The 23,988-nt window shown below is 40.6% G+C and overlaps 1 protein-coding gene and 1 long non-coding RNA gene across 6 annotated transcripts in view; one reads left to right on the top strand and one right to left on the bottom strand.

Annotated features, from left to right (window-relative positions):
• LOC135436439 (cytotoxic granule associated RNA binding protein TIA1) overlaps positions 1-17,221 on the bottom strand; it is an 89,468-nt gene extending 72,247 nt beyond the window's left edge. Inside the window, 2 exon segments of the mRNA XM_064694038.1 lie at positions 15,382-16,305; positions 17,044-17,221. Of these exon segments, the coding sequence (XP_064550108.1) occupies positions 15,382-15,670 (289 nt within the window). The 5' untranslated portion in view covers positions 15,671-16,305; positions 17,044-17,221.
• LOC135436440 (uncharacterized) overlaps positions 1-23,988 on the top strand; it is a 178,734-nt gene that overhangs the window by 108,604 nt on the left and 46,142 nt on the right. The window contains exon 3 of one of the 5 annotated variants that reach the window (XR_010437520.1): positions 23,642-23,788. The exons of 3 other annotated variants lie outside the window; for them this stretch is intronic. This is a non-coding gene — a long non-coding RNA (uncharacterized LOC135436440). Of the gene's footprint in view, positions 1-2,873; positions 2,908-23,641; positions 23,789-23,988 lie in introns of those variants that run through there. One more of the 5 variants, XR_010437525.1, reaches the window with a different exon arrangement.

The following is a 23,988-nucleotide window of genomic DNA, read 5'->3' as shown; positions in this document are numbered from 1 at the left end:
TCCGACATCTCTGACTTAGCTCGATGTGTGTTTGTGTGTGCGTGTGTACACATATGGGGCGGAGTCGGGGGCGTGGCTACATTTTGCGGATTAAGCTGAGTGACTTTCAAATTAGTGGATGCGCATTGAAGTTCATTAGCAAGGGGCAAAAGTTAGTTGATTGATGCAGTGCTCTGACTGCAAGATTCCCATTGTTGCTGTTGTTCTCGTTGCCACTTTTAAATTTCAAAATGTGAAAGGAACTCTGCGGATTTAATTAAGCTATATGGAGCAACAAATATGTGTATGTTAAGAAACCTGCCAACATTTATTGAATGATTTTCTTTGACCGTTAAGCTTGCAGCTTTTAATGCTATTTCATTAAAAGAACATTTTTACTATCTAGTCAGGTTCACATGTACCCGGACGGCGATGACAGAGACTAGCATGAATTATAAAACGCAAGGTATCTGATAAGATAAAACAAAATATCTATAAAAAATATGCTGTCATTCAATAATAAACAACTACAGGCAAAGAACTTACAGTGTAACGTGTTAACCTGATATTATTTTATTTGGATATATTTATATATAGTAACATTCAATCAGCCTACATTCCGTACCTGGTGATAAGTTTCTTGTTTCCACAATTTCCATTTTGAAAGGCGCTTTACATTATTTCCAACTTTTGTCTATAATTTTCTATTGCAAAAGCAATCATTTAGCCAGCACAAAGAGAAATGGGTTAAAGAAAAAGAAAGTGGCAAAACACAGCTAAGACAATCGATGCTCGCATCGCAATCGTTTAATTGCCGTTTATTGATACTTGAGCGCCACATAATCGTCCTAATTACTTTGCAAACTTACTTTAATTGGGCAACGGTGAACGAGATAAAGGGGCCAATTACAAGGCGCTGGTAAAGATTCTAAAGCCACTTGCATGTCTGGACGCCATTTGAGCCAGCCAAGGCAAGGCAAGCAATGGCAAATGCATTTAGCCTTTTTTTGATACTCGTCGATTCTGCCGGCACTTGGCGCAGCGTCTCAATAAATAATAAAATAATAATAATCCAATCATATCGTTACATCCGCGAACGGCGCCCAGTCATCAACTGCAGATGCCCGTTGCGCGCTCTTCCCGCCAGTCGCTGTCTTATCCACGCTTCCGTCGTCTGCAGCCATGCACAGGCGGCTAATATGAGAGCCGACCCGTCCCGTTTTGACGGCGCAGCGGAAATTGCATCACAAGGCAAGAAGCGCGGTAGGTGGCATCGTCGGTGGGGGCGACTAAGCAGCTTAAAGCCGTATTATCGATGCCTGCGCTGGCAGCAACAGCGACAGCAACAACAAGACGATTTATTGTCCTGTGCAGGCGTTGCTTTTGTTTTGGCCATTTAGCTCGGGCCTGTTCAGCGCTTTTCCATTTGCTCCTTGCTTGCACTTAAGCACCTGCCAGGTCGCGCATAAGCTGTGTTGTCTGCTTTCAATTTGGAAGCAGCCACTTGAGTGGCTGGCTCAGCTCCAGAAGAACTTTTCGGCTGCATGTCAAAATATTTAAGCATAAGTTGTCCAGGATTAAGTGAAGCGTTAGAGCAACAGGCAACACTCCTGTGGCATGTCCCTGCAGCCCGACTTGCGCTTGAGCAAATTAAACGGCGACCCACAATTGTTTGTACCACTCAGCAGCTAGTGCAATATTAATATGTTCCATTTACATGTGTGAAACGACTGCCATTTGCGCTCCTGCCCCGCCCCAGCCACAGCTGGATAGGCGCAATTACTTGCAGAGCCGTTTCAGATAGCGATCGATTCAGCCGAATGCTATTACTTATTTATTTTTGCCATGGGGAAATATCAGATTTACGAGTAGAGAAGCAAACTCTGCCAAATTGCAACGCTGACGCCTGCCGCCTGCACCCTTCATTGTACTTGGCATCAGCCAAGCATTACGAGCCAAAACCCAAGGCGCTCGCTGACTTTAATGTCATTTGGAAGGCGCAGCAGATTTGTCAACTCTCAGTCTGCCGCTTCTGATAATGGCCTAGCATTCGACAATTTCCTTCCTGCGAGTGTTTCGTTTTCTTTTTATTCCGTGGCAAGGTGCAAATTGCAAATTACATCAAAGTAAATAAACAGTCAACGACATAGACCTACGTACTTAGTCCTGGAAATTGGCAAAGGAAGCAACGGCTAAGGCCAAATTGAATTCAGCTATGCTGCCTTGCCACGTCTTTTGCCAAGCTTGCTGCTTGTCGCCTGCCACCAGAGCGTTCATTTCAAAGAAATTGTCATGACAAATTGAAACAATTTTTTTTGGCTTTTGTGGCTTGCCAGCGCAGAAACCCCAACATTTCATGCAATAAATTAAAAAAATTTGCTTACAAACATCAGGCTGGCAACATTTGTGGGCTGCGGCGTGTTCGGTCTTTGACATTTGTTTGCCGTTTAATGGAGCGTGTGGTTTTTCTACGGAACAAAAATGGTAAATTGAGTGATTTTTGATACGTGTGTGTGCCAGAGCTGATGTGTTTAATTGAATTCCTTGGTTCCATTTGACAAATGCACAAGTTTTAAGAATTGCCAGAGAATGCGGTCTACGAATTTTCCACAGCAGCAGCAACAGCAGCAATGTCTGATGAAAATATCACGTTTCGTTTAACAATGCTAATGAAAATTGCAAATGCTTTCCAAAATTGAGAATTGCCGGAAATTAAATACGGTTGAAGAAAATGTCTATTTTTTGTTTCACTTTAGTTGCAAATTTAAAGTTGAAGCCAAGTAATTCTAAACTAGATGTTATATATTAAATATATTTTCTTATTTATATATTTTCTGGAAATTGAAATAACGTTCGATATTTCGATTTTAGTGTTTATTTTCTTCTATCTTTAGATTAGTTCTCACGTTAGACTTCAAATACCTTACAATTGCAAGAGATATCCTACATGCAATCGTTTAAAGTCCCAATCAATAGAAGCAGAAATACTTTATTGGATCAGAGCTACATTCGCATTAAGTCATAAAGAAACGGAAAACTATATTTTGACATATTGTGGAAATATGCATTGGGAAGGCTGGCAAAGACTGAATCTGAAACTGAAACACTTGTCAACGCAAATGTCTCAACTTGAGTGTCAAGCTCCCCTCTACACCGAGCGGGCGTTGTAGCAATATCTCTGCTTTCTATGGCCAGGGCAATGCGCACAATTTCAAGAATGTCGCCGTGGACAGGGGAAGACATTCAAGCGGGATGAGCAAATGGGAAATGGGACGAAATACAAATGGCAGGCGAAACGGAACCAAAACAGGCAAAGAAATGCCAAAACATTTAATGTAAACGGTTTGTCGACAAATGTCAAATGACCACTCGTTGGCCAACGAATCGGGCTGAAAGCAAAACACAGAAAAGGCGCGTCGAGGCTGCGAGGGTTAGCACAAATAGAGACAAAGCCAAAGTAAGATGCGACGACGTAAACACCTCAAATTAATTCGATTTTATGCTCGACTCAACGGCGAAGGTAAGCAACTAGCCAAATGGCCAACTGGTAAACTGGTCAGCCGGGCCAGTCAGTTGGCCTGGCTAAGCAGATTAAGCAACAAAATCAATGACAATTTGCTTGACCAACGCGGCGCATTAGGGCACAAGGCATCCTTAGCCGGCTAACAAGTTCATTTCATTACGATTACGAAAATGGTCTAATTAATTGTTAATGAGATCCTGAATGTCGCCAAAGCCAATTCTGGCTGTAACCCCACGGCCCTTGCAATTGATTGTTCAGTGGCCAACTTCAAAGTGCGAGATAATTACACAGTTTTGAAATATATAAAAATGAAACCCATGCTGAAGCCAAGACAAAGAGAAGATAGGGGCTTACCTGGAATAAAATGGGCAGAAAATAAACATTAAATGTTATTTAAAAATAGCTGTGCACAGCAAGGCACACAAGGTTTCATTAACCGCATTCAGGAGGCATTAAAAATGACGACGGGATATCAATTTTCTCCTGCTTTTCTCCCATAAACGGAGACAGAGAGAACTGCAGTGAGAAAAGAGAGAGAGTGACAGAGAGAGAGAGAGAGAGAGGGACTGGGGGAAAGTGAACGCTTGGTGTTTGGTAAATAGAAAAATATGAAGCACGAAAATTAAAAAGTCTGCCAGCGCCAGGTCATTAAAATGAAAATCTTGCAACGGCATCGAAAGTAGAGAAATTCCCCAGCGGACGCCCCATTCGCTGCCTTCTTGCAACATTATGATCAACATCAACACACATACACCCACACACACACCCACACACACACACACATGCATGTGTTCGTGTGTGTGCTGAAATAATTTTTATGATTATTTCTTCCTTCCGCTGGCTTTTATGCTTCTCTGCTCCGCTCCGCCCCTGCCGCAGCTGCTTAAAGTATGTGTGCGCATTTGGCAGCACCGTTTCTGGTGCGCTTTTCTATTTTCTCGGGCGCAATTTAAGTGCGCCGCCGTCGCTGTCGCTGCCGCAGCCGCAGCCGCGGCCAGAGCGAGAGCCAGAGCCAAACAGCTTCTGTCCCAACGCTGGCTCAGACCAGATAAGCACAGTGGAAATAAGCATTATGTTCGTTGAGCAGCGACCATTGCAATGATCCACCGAACATTAGCAATGAGCGACCCATTGTGTCGGGCTGAGCACAGCACCTGACTCAAAAGCGGACTGTGAACTGTTATTAAAGTTGTTAAATAAAGTACAATGCTTGCCAGATACTAGTGAGAGTTAATGTACGCAGGGGAATTTTAATAAGTATAGCAGTGAGTAACAAAAATAAATTAATTGTCTAAAAGATTGAGTCCTTATGATAAATATTATTTAGCCTACGAGTAAGGCATTTGCTAAATTCACAAATGTATCTAATGTTTAAGCATTGTCCGATTATAATATTCATTATTCAATTCTATACCACGGTGCCACATTTTTTCTTGACTGTGCCTTTTTGTTGCTTTTGCTTCCCTACTGACTACGATATGGAATTTCTCGGATTAAATGTTATGTTGGCATTATATTTCTTTCTCTTAACGCCCACCAATGTCTGCCATGGCCATGTCCATGTACATTAATATATATGGTATACAAGTATGTGTGTGTGTGTGTGGGTGTTTTGGTTACAGTAAGTAACGCATGCTGTGTCTTAATGTCTTCTTCATGGTCTCTAGCTCTGCTGGCAATGTGGTTGCTGTTCTTTTTTTTTTCTTCTTGCTGTTGTTGTTATATTCCGGCTGTTCGCGTCTCTGCTGCACTAATAGTAGCTGCGGCAGCCACACAAAAGTATGCTTTGACTTTTTGGAGCGGCAAAAATAGAGCAGAGAGTTAAGTAAATAATGCCAACACATGTAATACATCAAGCCAGGGTGTGTGCGAATGTGCGTGTGTGCGGGTGTGCGGCTGTAGGTTTCGTGCTGCTGTTTATTTATGATTCTTGTGGTGGGCAGGTCCTTTCAGCGCCATTGTAGTCAATTTGTATTGCCCATTCGGAGACGCGCGTTTGCATTTCGAGGGTATTTATATCTTATTTTGACAGGCGAGCAGATATTTCATTTAATTTAATTTCATTCTGCTGCACACGCAGGGAAAAGCACAAGCAGCTAAGCAAGAAAAGCCCCAGTAGCGTACAGTGATCCAAGTGCATAGAAAAGAAAATATAATAATATTAAAGCATTTTTTGCGACATAGAACTAAGCACTTGTAAATCCCCACAGAGGATGTGCCGTCAAGTTAGTCTCAAACACAAACACACACACACACACACACATACACTGCCACACAGGCACACACACTCACACTCTGAGGCGTGTGTCGTGCTCGTTGCACTTATCCGCAAGCAAACACTAGCAAGAGCTCGCGCCCGGATCGGGTGTGCGTTTGTGTGTGTGGACAAACTCATAGGAACTTATGCATAAGTGACATTAAGAAAAAGCTCTTCAAATGCAAGAAGAGAAACACTTTGGCAGGACGCCGCCTGCGCTGCCGCTATGGAAAATGGGAAAAACCAAGCAAAGTAAAACTTTTGCCAGCTGAAAGCTAAAAAAAAAAATAAACGAAAGAAAATAAGGCAAGCCAACCAAATGAACGCAAAGTTTCGGCGCTCGTCGTCGTCAACGGAATTAGGGATATGCCAGCGTCCCCGTTTTCATGCAGCCAAGGATATGCAATCATCATGCGGATTTCCATAAGCAGGCGGCAGGGAACAGCGTACAGCGGGCAAGCTGGGAGTCGAAGGCAAATAGAAAATCAAGCCAGGGCAGCAGCATACGGAATGAAAGTGTAAAGAAGCCCAGGCAGGAAGTGCATGTGGTATACAAATGTACATAAAGAAAGCGAGACAGATATAACGAGAGAGAGAGAGGGAGAGAGTGTAAGAAGGAGAGGGTGACTAAGTGAGAGTGGAAGGGAGATGGCTGCGTACGTTCTTCTGGTAAGCTGCTGTGCGTTGCTGGCTTAGCTCAATTTCCCTTTTGGAGCACAATTTCAAACTATTTCCAATGGCATTTCCGCCAACGTTTTGACTTTGTCCAAATGTTTGTGTATCCTTCTGGTGGCGACCTCTGCCACGCCCTGTACAAAAATTGATAAGTTCCCTTTGCGTAGCTATTGACACAAGTACAAATCTATCTTCCATCGACTCTTCTGTGTGCCGCCAAGTGTTTTTTGCCGCTGGGTTAAATTTGCTCTTTGAATAGCATCGGGCCCTTGAAAAGCTTGCATCGACTGTGTCACCCGTTGGGCATGTACCAAAGATCAAAATTGATTCTTGTCAAGGGAGAAAACGAGATAGCCCTGCTCTGCTGTTTATAATTACATGTTTCTGCCGTAAAAAAAAGCGAATAAAAGCTGTGATGGAAAACCCTTTTGCAATTGATAAGCTCATGAAAAGGGAGCTGTTGAGGAACGGATCCGTTCGAAATCAAACGATAATTTTCTTTGTCATTGACATTCTTTCGAAGCATTTCCATGCACGCGGCAGATAATTATGTGTACATTTTCATTGCAACATTATCTGCGCAACATTGTGAAATTAAATTTAATTCAACTATTAGGTTCATTTCTTTCGAATACAAGCAAATTGCATGAATTTTGTTTGCATAAGAGCAGAAGTAAATTGACGGCAGATCATTATCGGCGCGATGGCAGTCTACTAAATTCAACAATAAATTTTAAATAGAAATAACGCTTTGTTTTATTCCTCATCAGGAGTAAATGAAATAATCTACATTTTCAATTGAAAGGAATTGATCCCTGTTTCTCTTAAAGCGAACATCTAGGAGTTTTTTATCTTCTTTCCAACTTAAAACGACGTAGATTTTAAGGGCTAGCCTGGCACCCAACGCAAATAAAATGTGACATTTATTAAAACAAAACGGAACGTCTATTATCGGCATACCCTTGCAACAGAATTGTTAAGCTCATTATTGCTGTTTTTGATAGATATCTTAAGAAGCTGAACATTTTAAAAAATTTCATTCATCGATCAATTTTATCTATAGAGGGTTATGTATGTGTAGTATGATAAAACTCATAAATACCAAGTTTGGATTAGATATCTTGAGAGATAGAAAATCTTTTATACAACAGTTTTATTGTTGACCAATCGTTTTCATGGCAGCTACCCATGTTCTCTATGACAGCTATATAAGCTAAACTATTTGTCTGATCCGGCCAGTTCCGACATACATATGTACTGCCTGCAACAGAAAGATGTTAAGCTTTTATGCAGAGGACACTTTTGCATACAACAAAAAGACGGGCGTGACTATATCTACTCGGCTGCTGATGCTGATCAAGAATATGGGCTGGATATGTATCCTACTATGTGTCACATATGCCATAACAAAGTTATAATACCGTGAACATGGTTACAACAATGGAAATGCGCTTTTTCGGAAAAGAGGAAAAAAATGACTAACGAGCGGGCTGCAACAACACCAGGATACTCATCCTGCCGAATGTTGTCCAGTTGTCGACATGCAATTATTGTGCATTTCGCAGGCAAGCATTTTGTGTGCAGCAATTGGCAGCAGTTAGCGACCGCACACACCCAACACACCCAATACACACTCATACACGCACACCAATACTGAGACACTTGTCGCTGTTTATTGATTCAATGATTGGATTTGTGTGGACCATTTTGAAGCACCAAAATTTGCAGCCATTTACTTGTAGTTTTTGCAGCTGCCCGCTAGCTCCCTTCGCCAGTCCACGCCCACGCCCAAGCCACCGACCACGCCCACGCCACTGTTACCGCCTCCGCCAACCGCTCGGCCTGTTGACCTATGGGTTGTTCTTGTTTTTTTTCAGAGAGTTGCCTTTTTGCAGTGTTTGTTTTTTGTTTGTTTACTTTTTTTTTGTCGAGCTTCGGACTGTTTGCTTTGCGTTGCTTTAACGCTATTTTTTTTGTACATTTGGCTTCTCTTGTTTCGCCTGACTTTGGCAGCATCAGCCTCAGTCTGAGACTCGGTCGCAGGTCAACCCCGCAACCACCCCGTCTCAGCTATGTTGGTTTTTTTGGGCCGTAAATTTATGCTAACAGTTCTCCATTGAAAATGCATAAATTTATGTGTTTACACTATGTGCTGGGCAGGGGGCTGGGGCAGTCGCACATGTGTTTACTTAGCACTTTTTATGGCCTGCGTCCACGTCCGTGGCAGGACACTCCATAGTCCGTAGTCCCTAGTCCATAGTCCGTAGTCTATCGTCCATATTGCATGTTTTATTTACCTACTCTCTGTTTTTATTTCGAATTATATTTTATTTTCTTATTTATCTTTGTTGGCTGCTGTTTGCTTTATTTAGGATGGAGCATGAGCGTGGAGCATGCTGCCTCCTGAAACTATTTGGATTTTCATAAATTATTATTTGCATAAAATTGTTGTATGCATTTCTGCTGGCTGTTGCGCGTTTTGTTGATGCTGTAAAATGTAACAACAGCAGCCCATTAAATTCCGCTTACGATTAAACAGGTTTATTGTCGTATGCAATCGGGTGATCTGGCACGCCCACTGCTCTAAAATTCCATCAGGGCGAGCCAAATGACTTTATGGTAAAGCCAAGAAAAGGCATAAAAACCCAAACGAGAAAAAAATGTAAACAAAAAGGTTTAAGTAAGAAACTGCACACGTAGCCGCCGCCGCCGCTGCTGCTGCTGCTACCGCCGCTGCTGCTGCTGTGGCCGATGCATTAAAACGAGCCAAAGTCAACGGCAAAAGCATCGGACCGAGGGGCACTAGTCTGGGGCTGCACATAAATGCGAAATAAATGGCATTTGAATGGCAGGCGACACTCAAAATCGATACAAACAGTCCAAGGAGTGAGCTGGCCGGGCAGCGTAAGAGTACAAAATGTAAATGGAATCCAACTCTCAAATGTTATGTTTGCTATATGGACAGCAGTAAAAGAGATGGCCATTTAAGATGGCCCGGCCAGTCTCTCGAGCCGGTCTCAATTCAATGCAGAGCACGTCGTTGTGTCGTTGTTGTGCCATGAAATGGATGCCCAACTCAAGTGGTCACCCTTTTTGGCGTTAATGAAAAATGCATGAAATTTAAATTGTGCCAAAGTGTTGACCAGGCCGACACAAATACACACAGACATAGTAACTAGGTAGGCTCGCAGGCGTGCTCTCTTGTGGGTGGTCCCACCAGTCGAGAGAGATCTGTAAATCGACACTTTTATTGGGGGCCAACTGCGGCACAAGGATAAGCGACAGACAAAGAACGACGAATACAGCGACGCCGCTGTCAAATGTCTGAATTTTGAAAATTGAGCGCATGTTGGCTGTGAAAAACATTTTGCAGTCAGCGAAATGTCGTTGGCGCGATTTTGAGCCTCATTTTCTATGCGAATGCGATTGCCAAATGTCAACCGAATTGGACAATAAAATGTTAACTTTTCATCTGCGACAAAAAAAAATACGAACCGTTGGCATTTGTCAGGCACAGATATTACAAAGTATAAAAAAGTAAAAAAGCTGCGCTGACAAATTACGTTTTATTTGCCGGAATACAATAGAGATAAATGTGAACGGAATTGTTTTCGCTAGTTAGTTAGTGGTTGCCAAATAATTGAAGTAGTAACGAATTTAATTTTTGATTTAAACAATAGTTTCCCGTAAATTTAAACTTGAGTCAAATGATTTATCAGCATTACAATGCTTCTTGGATTAAATATCTCCTACATAAAGTTTATTAATTTGCTCTCATGTGTGTTCCTTTAAAATATGTTAAATTATATTTGAATGTATAATCCCGTTTTTATCGAAAATCCAAGCACTGCACTTAATATAATAAATATGTGTTGTTTTGAAGATATTTAAAGACACCTTATATATATATTTTTAATAAGAAATCTACATATATTTATCTGCTTTTTAAATATATATAATATAATATGATTTAGCCAAATCAAAAATTTTCTCAATAAAAAGTCAAAATTTTAGAAAAAATGTTAATAATAAATAAAAAAATTATGTGAAGAAACTATTAAATTAGTTAAAAAGTAAGAACTATTTCCTGTAAAAAATCAAAAAATAACTAATGAAGCTGGAATAGTTACGATCCCTGATAATTCGAGTAAGATACCAATATTTACATTTATTTTCATATATGTAAATGCTCTTACTTTCGATTATCGATAAAATGCTATGTCTTCCCTGCTATTGACAGCGTTCAAAATCAGAACTTGCATTTCTTTCTCTGAGAGATTAAAGGTATGAATAACCCCTTATATTATATGTTAATATGTTCTACTAGCTTACTTAAGCTTTCACTATCAGGCAATACCAATTTACTTTTGAGCAGCAACTTTTAGTTAACATTTATCGCAACTCAATCAGCTCTATTCTTTACTCTGCATCAAGTGCTTAACTCAACCAGAATTGATTGTGTTTCTTTAAGCAGAGCTGGTCTAAAACATCCGCTTTAAATACCCGCACAGACACACACACACTGACAGGATATCAAAGTCAGTGCAGCTCGATGCGAGTGTAAGGCAAGCCAAGGTTGTTGCCACGCCCATGGCAGTAGTATATCGTCTCTAGCCCACCAGCACCTTTTTTATGCGTTTTCATTTGGCCAACGTAGGAAATATCTTGCCCACGGGGCGTATTAAAATCAATTCATTTAATTTTGATCAAAGCGAAATAAATCTTTGCGCTTTTTGCTTAATTTCCTTCTCTTCGTTTGCTATTTGTGTTGCCACTGCCGCCAATGTTCGTGTTGTTGCTGTTGTTGTCGAGAAAAGCGAGCGAAATGAGGAAAATCCACAACAACGGCAGTGAGTAATTTGGCCTCAGTTCCATGGCTTACAAAGCGGGCAGAGTGGGAAGTTGTTGGCTCGCTGCTGGCTGTAAAACGCAGAGTAAGACAAAAAGCGCAAATAACAGAGAAATACCGTAAGCGAAATGAGAAATCATTAGTAAGTAAAAAGCTTTTACACACAAACGCACGCTCACTTAAATACACACACATACACACACAGAAGATAAAGACACACGAACTGAACGGCAGCGTGTAAAGTTTTCCTTTTCTTCTACTTATCGATGCCAGCTACGGCGACTGAATTAATTTTTCAATTCGCCAAACGAATTCATTGACTTTTTGTATTCGCCTGGCAGTCCTCTTCTTACACATACATAGTTTCACACACACACTGGCAAGCTCACACACACACACACACACACACACCCTCGCCATTTCGACAGTCACACACAGGCAGCACGTTCGCCAGGGTATTAAAATCCCTTAAACAGATTTCATTTCGAACGCTTTGCGGTCGATAAATGCATTTCACTTTAGTGGTTTTTACACCCACTCACTCACACATACAAGCTGTCACACACACACGCATACTCAGGCAAGCGCATCAAGCCACACGCATATGTGTGTCTGTAGTTATGTATCACATTTACCATTGCATACTTTTTGGCTGCTGTTGCCATTTCGCTTTGCCCCTTGCTGTTCTCAACGCTTTTCCAATGATTTGCTGGCAAATTACGTTTAGGTGCTGCTCGCTGTTTCCCCTACCCCAATTGACTTTGTCTGTTTTCTTTTTGCTGCTCCTGTTTTTCTTGCCCGCTTTTCGCGCAGTGGAGAGCACAAAATTTTCCAAATTCATTTCCAAATCAAACATGCATCTGTGTGTTAAGACTGTCATTCTGTTTGTGAATGTAAGTATGTACGTGTGTTCGCGTGTTGCTGTGTGTGTGTGAGACAAGTGTTGCCAACCAATTTAAAAGTTTTGCTGTCGCCGCCTCCAGCGGCAAAGCGAAAGTAAAGCACCAGCCTTCCCTTCAGTTGTTCACGCCGCTTCGCATGCTGTCTAAGAAACACAACCAAGTGCAGCGCGCAGCATGCGAGGCTGTTGCGGATTACAGTAAACAACGACTAAGAAGGTCTGACTTCTACAAAATAATCCAAATCAACCTTTCTTCTATAAAATACATATTTTTTGTCAAGAAAACATTTTTATTAATTGGTAATACTAGAAATTCCTCGTATTCGAATGTTTTCTGTTCTTCCTGATCAATAAAAAACTGTTTTTAATGTTTAATGCAAAACACTGTGATTGAAAAGTGAAAATTTAAAAAGTAATCTAATATTGTCATATTATTATTTATGATGTTGGAAATTATAAAACGTAAACCAAGATTATATAATAAAAATTTAAAATTAAAAAATACTATCTGATAATAGAAGAAAGATTGGATTATGGAACGGCAATTAAAGTTTTAACAAATATTTTTTTGTTCAATAAAAAAGTTTACTATCTCAATGTAAGATAGAGAAATTCAATAAAAAAATTGTTAAAATAAATTGCAAGGGATTTTGAATTAAAGAACGACAACAGAAATATACTTTGTCTCTATATTTTATTTTTACTTATTTTACTTAGTCTTAAAATTGCAATTGAAATTTGTAATTCAACAAAACTCAGGAGAAAACAAATTTTCAAGTCGTATGAATATTTTGTGGATTATAAGGTATTTTACTGTACCTTCTAGTTTTTGGAATTGTTGTTGTTTTTGTCGGTTAGTGTCTCTTTCTTTACTTAGCAACGGTGGCACTTGTTGGCTTGGCTTGGCTCCTGCTGCCATCTGCCACCTGCTACCTGCCACCTGCCACTGCTTGCAGCAGCAACACTTCAAATCTTGCAGTTTGTTTTTGCTGTGTCGCATAGGTGTAACTGCTGTCTGACAGTGTTGGTGTTGGTGTGTGGGTGTATGTGTGTGTGTATGTATGTTTGCAAGTGCCGCTCGAAAGTTCATGCACCGTGTACTGCGGTGCATATATGTACATACTGTATGCATGTAGATGTGTTTGTATAAATTTAAATGGTCGTGTCTGTTTGCGCGGGTTGGCCACAGTTTCAGTTTCGCAGCTGCTTGGCTCGGCTTGGCTGCTGTGACCTGTGCTTTGGGTGGTGGCAAGCATATTTGAATTGGAAATGTGCAGCACGCTTAATTTTCAATTTGCAATCATTCGGACCCGACGCTTGTGCAGTGCTAATCAATGCCAGTCGAGTTTTTGCAGTGCTGCTAATTAGCGTTGAAGTGTGGCTCATTGCAAAGTCAATTGTCGTCCGCTCAGGACGATGTGCGTTCTCTGTGGCAAAAATAGATTTGTCCTCCACAATTAGACATACCTTCCTGCTTTACAGTCCCGCCAAGTTCTATGATAACCGACCAGGCGTAAACACTTCACTTTCCTGTTTAGCCCTTTGTATTTGCATTTCTTATTTATGCCTTGTGTTGTCTAACAATTTTCTCACACTTTTCAAGCTCATCAACAACGCCTTCGCAAAGGCAAACTTCACAGACTCAAGTGTGGAAATTTTCTCTTTTTTGCCATAATTAAATTCATTTTCAAGTTGCTTTCGCCTCGCTTTTGGCTGAGCGAGACAACTTTACTAATACAAACAGGCTTTTCACTATTTTAACTATACATTTTCCATTTTTCATTTTCATTACAGTCTTAAGTCGACAGCACACCCCTGCAGGCCCCCACACGCCATTCCTCATGCCAGGCGTTGCCAACGTTTCATTTTCATGCAGCTTCCTGAGCCGTTGTTTCCGGTCTTGTGCCTGAGCTGTGTCTAGTTGTGTACTCGTATAGTTTCTGCCATTAGCAACCTCAGTCAGGACGTGGCGAGGGAACAGGAATTGGCCAAAGCAATTGAAGCCACCCTCACCTTCTCTCTCTCTTACTCTGTCTCACTCTGTCTCTCTTCTCCAGCGCTTTGTTACCAAGTTTTGGTTTAAGTTGTTTTTAAGTTGTAAATCTCCTCGTTTTGTGCAATTTCCCCTGCCCAACACTCGACACCAAAAATAATTCATCTCTAGGCTCGAGGCTTGAGCCTGCTCACTGCGAGTATTAAATTGTAAATTTGTGGTTGGGAATATGAAAATTGTAACTGATATTTATGCTTGTAATGCCAACGTTTGACATTTAGGTCCGTCTGCCATGCCGTATTCGGTATTCCGTATTTCGTATTCCATATTCCGGACTGTGGCCTGTCCACAATAATTCATTTGAGAAATGCGTGTGCAATTTTTGTTATTTCCATGGCATGCCATATATACGAATATACGATATACAAATTTGCGCATTCGGATTACATTTCCACAAAAATACAACACAATAAGAACTGAAAGTGTCTGTTAAAATTATGACTTATTGGAATTTTCTCTCTCTCAGCTCAGTCTCAGCCTGTTCCGACTGCGTCTATGCCTGTGGCCCTGGCATAAAGTGTAATTGAATGTGTTGCTTGGTTGCCTCAACTTTCAAATCATTGCTAGGAGGTTGTCCTGGTTGCATAAATATTTCCTATAAATTACTTTTTATTACGGCCTCGCTTGACGGGTATTCTAATTTTGTCACAGAACATGTAACAAATTGAAGCAGACACTTTTGATTTGAGCAAGTGGAGCCCATCTGTCTGTTTATATTAAGTTTTCCAACTTCCCCCTTTCCATTAAACTTGCAACAGACGTTACTTTTGCGAGAAGTATATTATAGTGTCATGGACACGACGGGTTGAGATTCGGTGTTTTTTTTTTGCAATCTCGAAATAATTCCAATCGCAAATTTAATTATGCGTACGTAATTTCATATTTGACATACGGAGTTCTGTAAAGCTATTTGAGTCGTAACAACGTGAATTAAACTGTGTTCTATTGAGTTGCGATTAAAAGTTGTTAGTTTTCAGATACGTTATGAAAACACAATGTACTTGTCTAAATAAACAATGTTAATTAAGCTGAGTCCTATTGAGTTGCGATTTAAAACTGTTAATTTTCACAATATACTTATCTAAATAAATTTGTAGCAATCATGGCATATAGTTTATTTAAATTTATTTCACAAACAACTTACCTGGCTTTGAGTTGCTGCCAACGATCTGCTGTTGATGTTGCTGCTGTGCATTTGACTGTTGCTGCTGCAGCTGCTGCTGTTGCTGTTGCTGGGCATGTTGCTGCTGGCCATTGTGCTGCAGATGGGCAGCTGTCACGGATTGCTGTTGCTGAGCGGCAGCGGCTGCTGCTGCAGCGGGATGGATGGCAAGCAGTTTCGTTTCTGGCGGCTTGTGGGGGCCCATCGTGATCTGCGGTGCCCCCATGGCTATAGTCGGGGCGGGCATCATTAGGGTCGACATGGCCAGCATAATTTGCGAGTGAATTTTGGTGGTTTGCTAGCTGCTGTTTTTGTGGCAATGCTTGTGGCCAATTGTTTTCTCGCTGTGCGCTTTGTTTCTATTGATTTGTTGACCTCCTCGCTGTGTCCTGTGTCCTGTGTCCGTGTTCGTGTCCTTTGCTGCAGTTGCTGAACTCTGTGCCAAAGGTCGTGCGTTAGCCTTTGTCGCCGTCGCCTTCGTCTCACATATATGACTTGGACTCGCTCTAACTGGCTCCCGGCTATGTTATATGGCTCTATATGTATGTATGAGTCTCTGTATGGATGTGTGTGTGTGTGTTTGTGTGTGTGGTTGTGTGTCAGTAAGTGTGTAAACTTATGAAATATGCTTGCCGCTCTGTGCAACTTTTCTCCGTATATTTTCACTTTTCGTACTGTGGCTTCGTCTTTGCCCCTGGAAGACCCCTCGCTTATGTACTCGATGCTGTGGGTGTTGTTTTTATTATTTTTATAATTTTTGCTCGCTTTTCTTTTACTTCTTGCTTATGTGTTTGTTCAACCGGAAATTCACGAACACGAGCGCACTTGGCTTGTAATATTTTTTGTTTTTTTTTTTTTCGGCTGTCCTTGCCGCCGTCTTCTTGTCTTTCGTTACGTTACATTCGACTGTGGATATGGGATATGGGCTTATATATTTGACTGCCTGCCTGGCAGTAATCGCAAATTATTTTGCTCGTTGCTTATCGTTTTGCTATTGTTGTTGTTGTTATTTTTGTTGCTTTGTCTGCAGCAGCGGAAATTATAAATATTGCTGTCATATGTGTGCCAGACAGCCAAAGAGACGAGGACTACTTCAATTTCAATGTTTCGCATAGCAAACAATAACAACAAAAAAAAATCATTATACAGCCGACAAGTCTTAGCTCAATGTCGCTTGTAAAGTTTCTACCAGTAGCAAGAGCAACAACAACAACTGCGCACAGTTTGCAAATTATTTTGCTGGCTGCTGGCTCTGATGAGTTTGCAGTGAACTTTAGAAGTCACTGAATGTCAGTGACTGCAAACAAAAATAGAACGAAGCAGCGGCAAATAACATCAACAAACATCGCTTCAACTTTAATGAATGTCGCCCAAGTTAGTAGCTTAAAAATGCCTGAAATTGTTTACAGTCTGTCTTAAAACTGGGAATCTCTAGACTCTAAACTCTAAAAGAGTCGAAGGAAGTGCACTGAATACATTGAAGTTCCCAGAACCACAGATCGCTTTGAAAATAAACAATTAAATATATAATACTTCGCTCAGTATTCAGTAGGTGCTTTTAAATAAACATAGCTTAAATAATTCACAGACAGACTTCCGGCTAAGACAAATGTCCTATCATATAATAATATCAGTTATCATTACTTTTAAATGCTGCTCTGATCTGTTTCGAGTAACGCACGAATCAAGAGACGAGCGCAACGCACACACACTCTTTATATATCTATACGACTGTTCGACTTTACGACTATATCGTCGCTGGCTACTCCAAAGAACAGAATCAACTCAAAGCGTACGGTACGGGTTCGTTCTAGACCGTTGGGCGACGCTTTTCTTACTGAACGCCAGCAGCACACGCATTGGCCAAATTGAAAAGCGCTGCCGCTGCTGCGACGACGACGACGACGATGACTTCGACGACGACGACGACGACGGCGGCGGCGCCGCTATCCTGGCCAGGATATGCCAGGCGGACAACCGCTGCTACCGCTGCCAGCGAACGATCCGCGTAGGCAGTGGATGCAACGACGGCACCGATGAGCACGACGACGATGAAGACGACAGCAGCGAGGACGACGGGATGCGTTTCCCTACATTTCTCTCTGACGAGGAGCTACGAGCTACGGCGGAATATATATGGACGAGAACGGAGACGGAGACGAGGACGAGGATGAGGAACCGACGCTGCCAATTGCCAGAGTCCCGCTATTTGCATCGCCTAAGCGAGCGAGCCCCCGTGTAACGCGCTCGTTCATAAAATATTCACGAATTGCTCGCTCTCATTCTCACCAGTGCCGCCGCCGCGAGCTGCGCTGCTCTTCTCTCCTCATCGTCAGCTCCTATTGCTGTCGTCGTCGTTGTCGTCGTCGTCGTCGTCGTTCCCGTTCTCGTTCGTGGCTGCCGTTGCGCTCCGAAGCCTTATACAATATTCCGTTTCTATCTGTTTGTGTGTGTGTGTGTGTGTGTATCGCTCGTCTGTGCTACTTCGTCCTTTTTGCCACTCAAATTCCACTGTCCAAAATCGATTCGACCCACTGCGCCGAATCGCTGCCCAGTTGAGCGCAAAAACCACTTAAACGTTGATATAAATTTGAAATCTTAAAATACTTTCTGATAAATAGTATAATCTATATGGTTGTATTTTAATATTTTAAATTATATCCAATAATTTACAATAATTACATACAATATTTAATATATTTATTAGATGCGTAATATTCATTTTGATTCGTAGTATTCTTCATTTTTTGTGGCATTTGCCTTTTGAGACATCATCGAAAATTGTTCTCTGGCCAGACACAAGAATTTCCCAGTATTTTTGTGTCCTAGTATTACAAACTGTTATACTGCACATCCACAGTCAAATTGCACTTTAGCATTTCAAAGAGATTCTTAGTAAAAATATTTTGTGATTCCTTGTAAAATGTAATAAATAGTTTTAATCCAAGCAAAAGGTTTATTTTAAATGAATTGATGTGCATTTAAGGTTGTCAGAAAATAATACGATCTGCACCTGACAATTACTTATTTAGTTATTTATTTATTTAAACTTTTAATGGCTTCTGTGTGCGAAAGCATACATTAACGTAATACGCAATTAAATATTTAATTCCATTGGTGTAGAATTTTCAAATTTAATGTGCTCCTATGATTAAAGACTTTCATACATGTTGTACTTAGGAAAACTTGAAGTTCCAATAAGATCTTTTACAAAAAATACATGTTTCGATTTCGATTGCTCCTATGACAGATATATGGCAGCAATCCTCCGATGAGTAATATTCCGTGAAAAATATAGTATATATACATTAAACGTTCTATTAAGTGCATATTTTTCTTTAATTACATGCAGGTCATTGTATTCTTTTGCTTTTATGCTTTTTTGTTTAGTTCAAATAATTAAACATTAATCTACTACAAAAATACATGCTAGTCCAAGTAAAGTTAACAATATAAAATGATATATCAATAATTTAATAAAAATAATATAAAGTTCTCTAGTCGGGAGTGCCCGAATAGAAGATACCTTGAATCCCGCGTCGAGGTGGCTTTACAAGCATTCGAGCTTCCTTCTCATTTACAGATACAAACACACTGCGACTGTGCTTCTTTTTCCCTTAGCTCCTCACGTTAGGAAAAGCTATAGTGATTTTCTTTTGTAATTAGGTTTAAGCAATATTTAAAGCCAAGTCCTACTTAGTCTATACCTCTTCTATGCTCATTAAACAGGACCTCAATATCGATTCTTATCGCTTACTAACAAGCTTGGCGATTTATCGATAATTTGAAATACATTCGTACTGCGCTGGCACTTGGAGCACCTATGTTCAAAATTTCAAGCATTTAGCTAAAGGCCTCTTCATCAGATGGACGGAAGGACGGAGGGCCTGACATTGCTAGATCGACTCGGCTGTTGATGCTAATCCAGAATTTTATTTTACATAACCCGAAAACTCGAACCCTTAACTGGAGTAGTTGAAACCATAAGAACCAACATGCCCTGCTTTGAAAGCTCGGTTATTCAAAGCGTGGAGCTAATGCAGTTCATTTTCTGTCGAAGCTTGATTGACAGAAATACCGAATGCTAATTAATTGATCTATTGACGTACTTTTTAGAAACAGCCTTTTGTTATGGTTAACTAATAAGCATCGGGAACAAAGCATGCAAATTCCTGTTTAGTTTAATGACAGCGAATGTGAAATTCGAAGAATACAGAGGCGAATGAAAGGCATTCAATTTTTGGCCAAATGCAGTTTACAGAACGCATCTGTGGGTGATTGTGTTTATGCTAATCAGAGCTGAGCGAGCTGTTGCAAAAATAGTAACATGGCAACCACACTCATACACACACGCACACGCCCACCTGCGAGTCAAAAAGTGAGCACCAATAATTATCTGCATTTTGAGGTCATAATTACTGAGAAGCAGGACCAGAGCGTGGGCTTGTAAAGTGAACAGAACACAAAACGAACACCGCAATGACAGCCCTCACGTTCTGTTATTGTTTTTGTTGTTATTGTTGTTGTCAGTGTGCTTTTAGCATTGGGGCAACGATGGTGGCGGCGGTAATGAGCGTTAAGGTAGCAAATTGCAGAAAGCATTGGTCGTCATGTAGTGGAGAAAAAGCGTTAGCATAAAAAAAGGAAAATTACATAATTGCATGCAATTTAGCATGCGACATTATCATTGTTCTGGTTAGCGTAAGAATCAGAGCACACACACGCATACACAGACACTCACATACAAGTGTTTGAAAATGTGCAAAACCGAACGGCAGGAGCTGCTACTGGAGACTTTCTGAAAAGGGTGAAGCTGTCAGGAGTCCATTGGCTGCGTGTTGCATGTGTTTTAATGCAAGAGCGGTGACAGCAACAGCAGCGGCAACAACAACAACAACAACAACAACAACAACAATAACAATAACAACAAGTGTGCATTATAACAAAAGTGACGTAAACAATGAGAGCCATGCAAGCCCTCGCGAGGCAAAGACGAGCCAAGGGCCATTTTTCTTTGCAGCCCATAAGGACAGCTTCTTTGCATATGTGTGCGTGTGTGCGTGTGTGCGCGCGAGCGTGTGTGTATGGGTGTGTGCCACGACAATTGCCCTTTGAATTTTTAAAATCACTTTAAATGAAAACAAAAAGTGAATTCCCTGCCGCCCTTCTCCGCCTTTTGTCTTTTGTTTCTTGCGCCGCGCTTGTTAGGTAAATCAGCGTCAAATTGGACTCTGCAGCGGCCGCGTCAGACGCAGCAACAGCAGCAACAATAAAAACAACAATAACAACAACAGTAACAACAACAATAACAACAACAATAATAACATAACAATAGCAGTCCCTGCCACAGTGGGCGAGAGTGCTGGGCGAGGGTAAAATTATAACGTGCTTAAGCATCTTTAACCAAAATGAGTCTAAAAATATTTTCTCATAATTAAGTGCAAGTGTGTGTGTATGTGTGTGTGTATGCATGGGTGGGACTTCTGTTTATTTGTGTGAAGACAAAACAATAGCGCATTGTTTATTATTCCTGTTGTTCTTGTGGCTGCGAGTTTCTACTCGCATCTAAGCAGAAAATTAGGGCATTGTTTAAGCCAATTAGAGTATTAAGCGCATATGTGGCTTATAAGTAATACTCGTTGAGTGCGAGACCACTGATAGCATTCAAGGATGGGTCAAGGATATTATGTTGAAGATGGCTTAAGCATGCATTTTAAAACCTTTACTGAAGAGAATCAAAGAGCCTAACAAGGCGCGCTGGCCAAGCAGAACCGCTTTGGCAATTTGGAGTGGCTTACAGTAAACTCTCAACGGATGGCAACTAGTCTTGTACCTTTAAGTAACTGGCAGAAAACAGTTAACGTACTTTATGCAGACAGGTTGAGGCTGCGGGCCAATAAATAAAGCCGGTCCTAAACTGCGTTCAATCAAGGAAACACATAATCCGGACAGACGACTAACCGGCTGGCCTACAGACATAACCACTTGCAAGTGCCAAAGAGCCAAACAGTCAACTGCGCCAAACGACTGGAGGACGGTTCTAAAAAGTCTTTTTCAGTCCAAGACAAAAGAGGTTCCGCCCCCTCAAATGATGACAGCACAGTAGACTTGGTCCTAATGACGATGCTTTAAACAGAAACACCGCAGCACCTTTCGGGCGACAGTTTTAAGCGCCAACCGAGACAATTTCATCCATCGATGGCGCACAGCACGGTTGGTCGGTTATTTGCCAGTTATATCCGGAGTGTGCAAATTTTCGGTTGCCTCCGGAGTCGCACTAAATAAATTGATGTCCACATGCTCAAGACGACCCAAAACACAAACAACAAGAAACCACACACAAACACACAATACAGTAAAAGCGAAATAAGTGAAATATTTATGCGCATTCTGGGGCGAGTGCCTCTTGGTTGGGTGCCGACTAATGGGGGTCACACTCGGCGCTTTAAATGTTTAAATAGGTGTGTCAGATAATGGGAGTACATAAGTACCCGACCAGGGAGTTCAGCTGCTTGATGAGCTTTAGCACAAGTATATATATAAGTATATACATATATAAATGGAGCAGCACGTGTCCACTCGCCTCGCATCCTCTCCCGCTCTCTGCCCGCCATTTTGGGATTGTTGTAAATTGTTTGGACCAACATTTCAGGCTGCGGCCCGTTTTAGTGTTGTTTTCTTCTTCTATTCCACGCTCTTCTTCAGGCTGCAGTGCGACAATTTCATTTGCTGTTGCTAGCAGCAGGCCGCCAAAATTTGGCTTTTAACTTGGCTAACGATAATTTGTTTGGCAACTGCGGCCAACATTATGTATTTTTATGCTCCTTTAATGAATATTAGAGAGATATGACCGGAGCTAACAACCGCCCGCCCCTACCACGCCTGCTGTGCGTAGTACAAGGTTTTAGGGTCTTAGGCTTTCACTTAGCTAATTCTAAATAATTTTTAATTAAAATTTTTTTTTAAATATATTTTTATATATATAATTTTTAATTCAAATATAAAATATGATCTACCCGCAAAAACTAAAAAAACGAACAAATTTTAAATACAACACAAATAAGCACAAAAACAAGAGTGCCGTTGTCGGGAGTGCCCGACTAGCACATACCAAACACGTCATCATCTACGATCGAAATTTCAAGCCTCTAGTTCTTATCGATTCCATTTTACCATTTCAAGCCATTTGTAATGGATTTAAAAAAAATTTTGCAAAGGTTGTTGATCATACTAAAAAATTATGCTTGTTTTTACTTAAAGCACAAACAACTGTATCCTTGAGATTCCAACTATGTACAACTTTTGTTTATATCAATTAGTAAAACATGGAGTCAGAATTATCTTTTCGCAACATTACATATTTTCCGATGATAATGTAATACCTTATGAAAATGTGAAAAATGGAAAAAACACGCTACAGCAAACACACAGTTAATAGTTGGGAAAATAAACAAAAAAAAATGCGCTTAAGCAAATAGCGGATTAACAATAAAATGTTATTTCGCATTACAAATTTAAATGAAGGATTCAGTTGGCGCAGCAGAGAGACATACGCTCATCAATTTACACGTTCCTCCCTTTTCGGTTGAAATTTTTTGCTCTGGATAATGATGAAACTCAATATCGAAGACATCGCTGGGCACTCCATTGCTTTTAATGAATTATAGCATTCAAATATGAGCGCGTTCTAGCTGGGATTTAATGAACCGCGAAATAACTTGAATAACTCAAATGACATATATACTAAAGAGTCTCGCTGGAGTGGATCCTATATATCGTTTCTTGACAGCTTAAGTAATAGATGTTTATACTGCCAGCATCAAAGTGTGAATATTTTATATAAATAATTCAAATATGAATGGGTTTTTGTCTCTGTTTTAGCCAGTGAGTATAGATATAATGTAACAAGCGGATACTGGTGGAACGTTTTGTGCTAAAAATGTTAGATATTACCTTTCCACTAAGTACTCGCCCGTGGAAAATTGAAAGTCAAAGCTTCCTCTGTTAAGTTTTGTCCGATATGCATCAAACTTATTTTCAAAGCTCTACATATAAACTTAATGAATACGTGTTTCCGCGATTTGGAAAATTTCACCCGCGACAGTGGTAAAGTGGTGGAAAACGGTTGTATGAAAGTTTTTTGCTTACCCTCCGATCGGTTTCAAACTCAATTTCAATGCTCTTTGAGAGAGTTAATTTGATACGTTCTTGGGTGGCAAATTAACGAAAGTTTATTTTTCAGCTTCAAGGTTCTCATCGTAAGACTTACGTGGGCGGAAACCGTTCTTTCCAACACTTGGATCTTTAATCGATGAGCTAAAACATATTTGTAAATAGAAGTGGAGATCAAGATGGGTAGATTTAAATTTTCCACAGGCGTGTACTTAGTGCCGGGCAATACCCGCTAGTATATTAATATAAATATAAATAAATATTTTTATATATATATATATATGTATATATATATATATTTATATTTGTTTTCTTCTCTATGCTGCATTGTTATTCCTAGGCGGCTGAAGCTAGCTGCTATTTTCACAATCCTTTTGTGTGAATTAATTGATCTTTCACTTTCAGTGATTTGAAATT

The sequence above is a fragment of the Drosophila montana genome, unplaced genomic scaffold (genome assembly GCF_035044405.1).
Source record: "Drosophila montana isolate Dmon_TW-CO22-7 unplaced genomic scaffold, ASM3504440v1 contig_3733_1, whole genome shotgun sequence".
Classification (NCBI taxonomy): Eukaryota; Metazoa; Arthropoda; class Insecta; order Diptera; family Drosophilidae; genus Drosophila; species Drosophila montana.
Note: the sequence above shows the minus strand (reverse complement) of the source record. Positions and strands in the feature narration are given on the sequence as shown.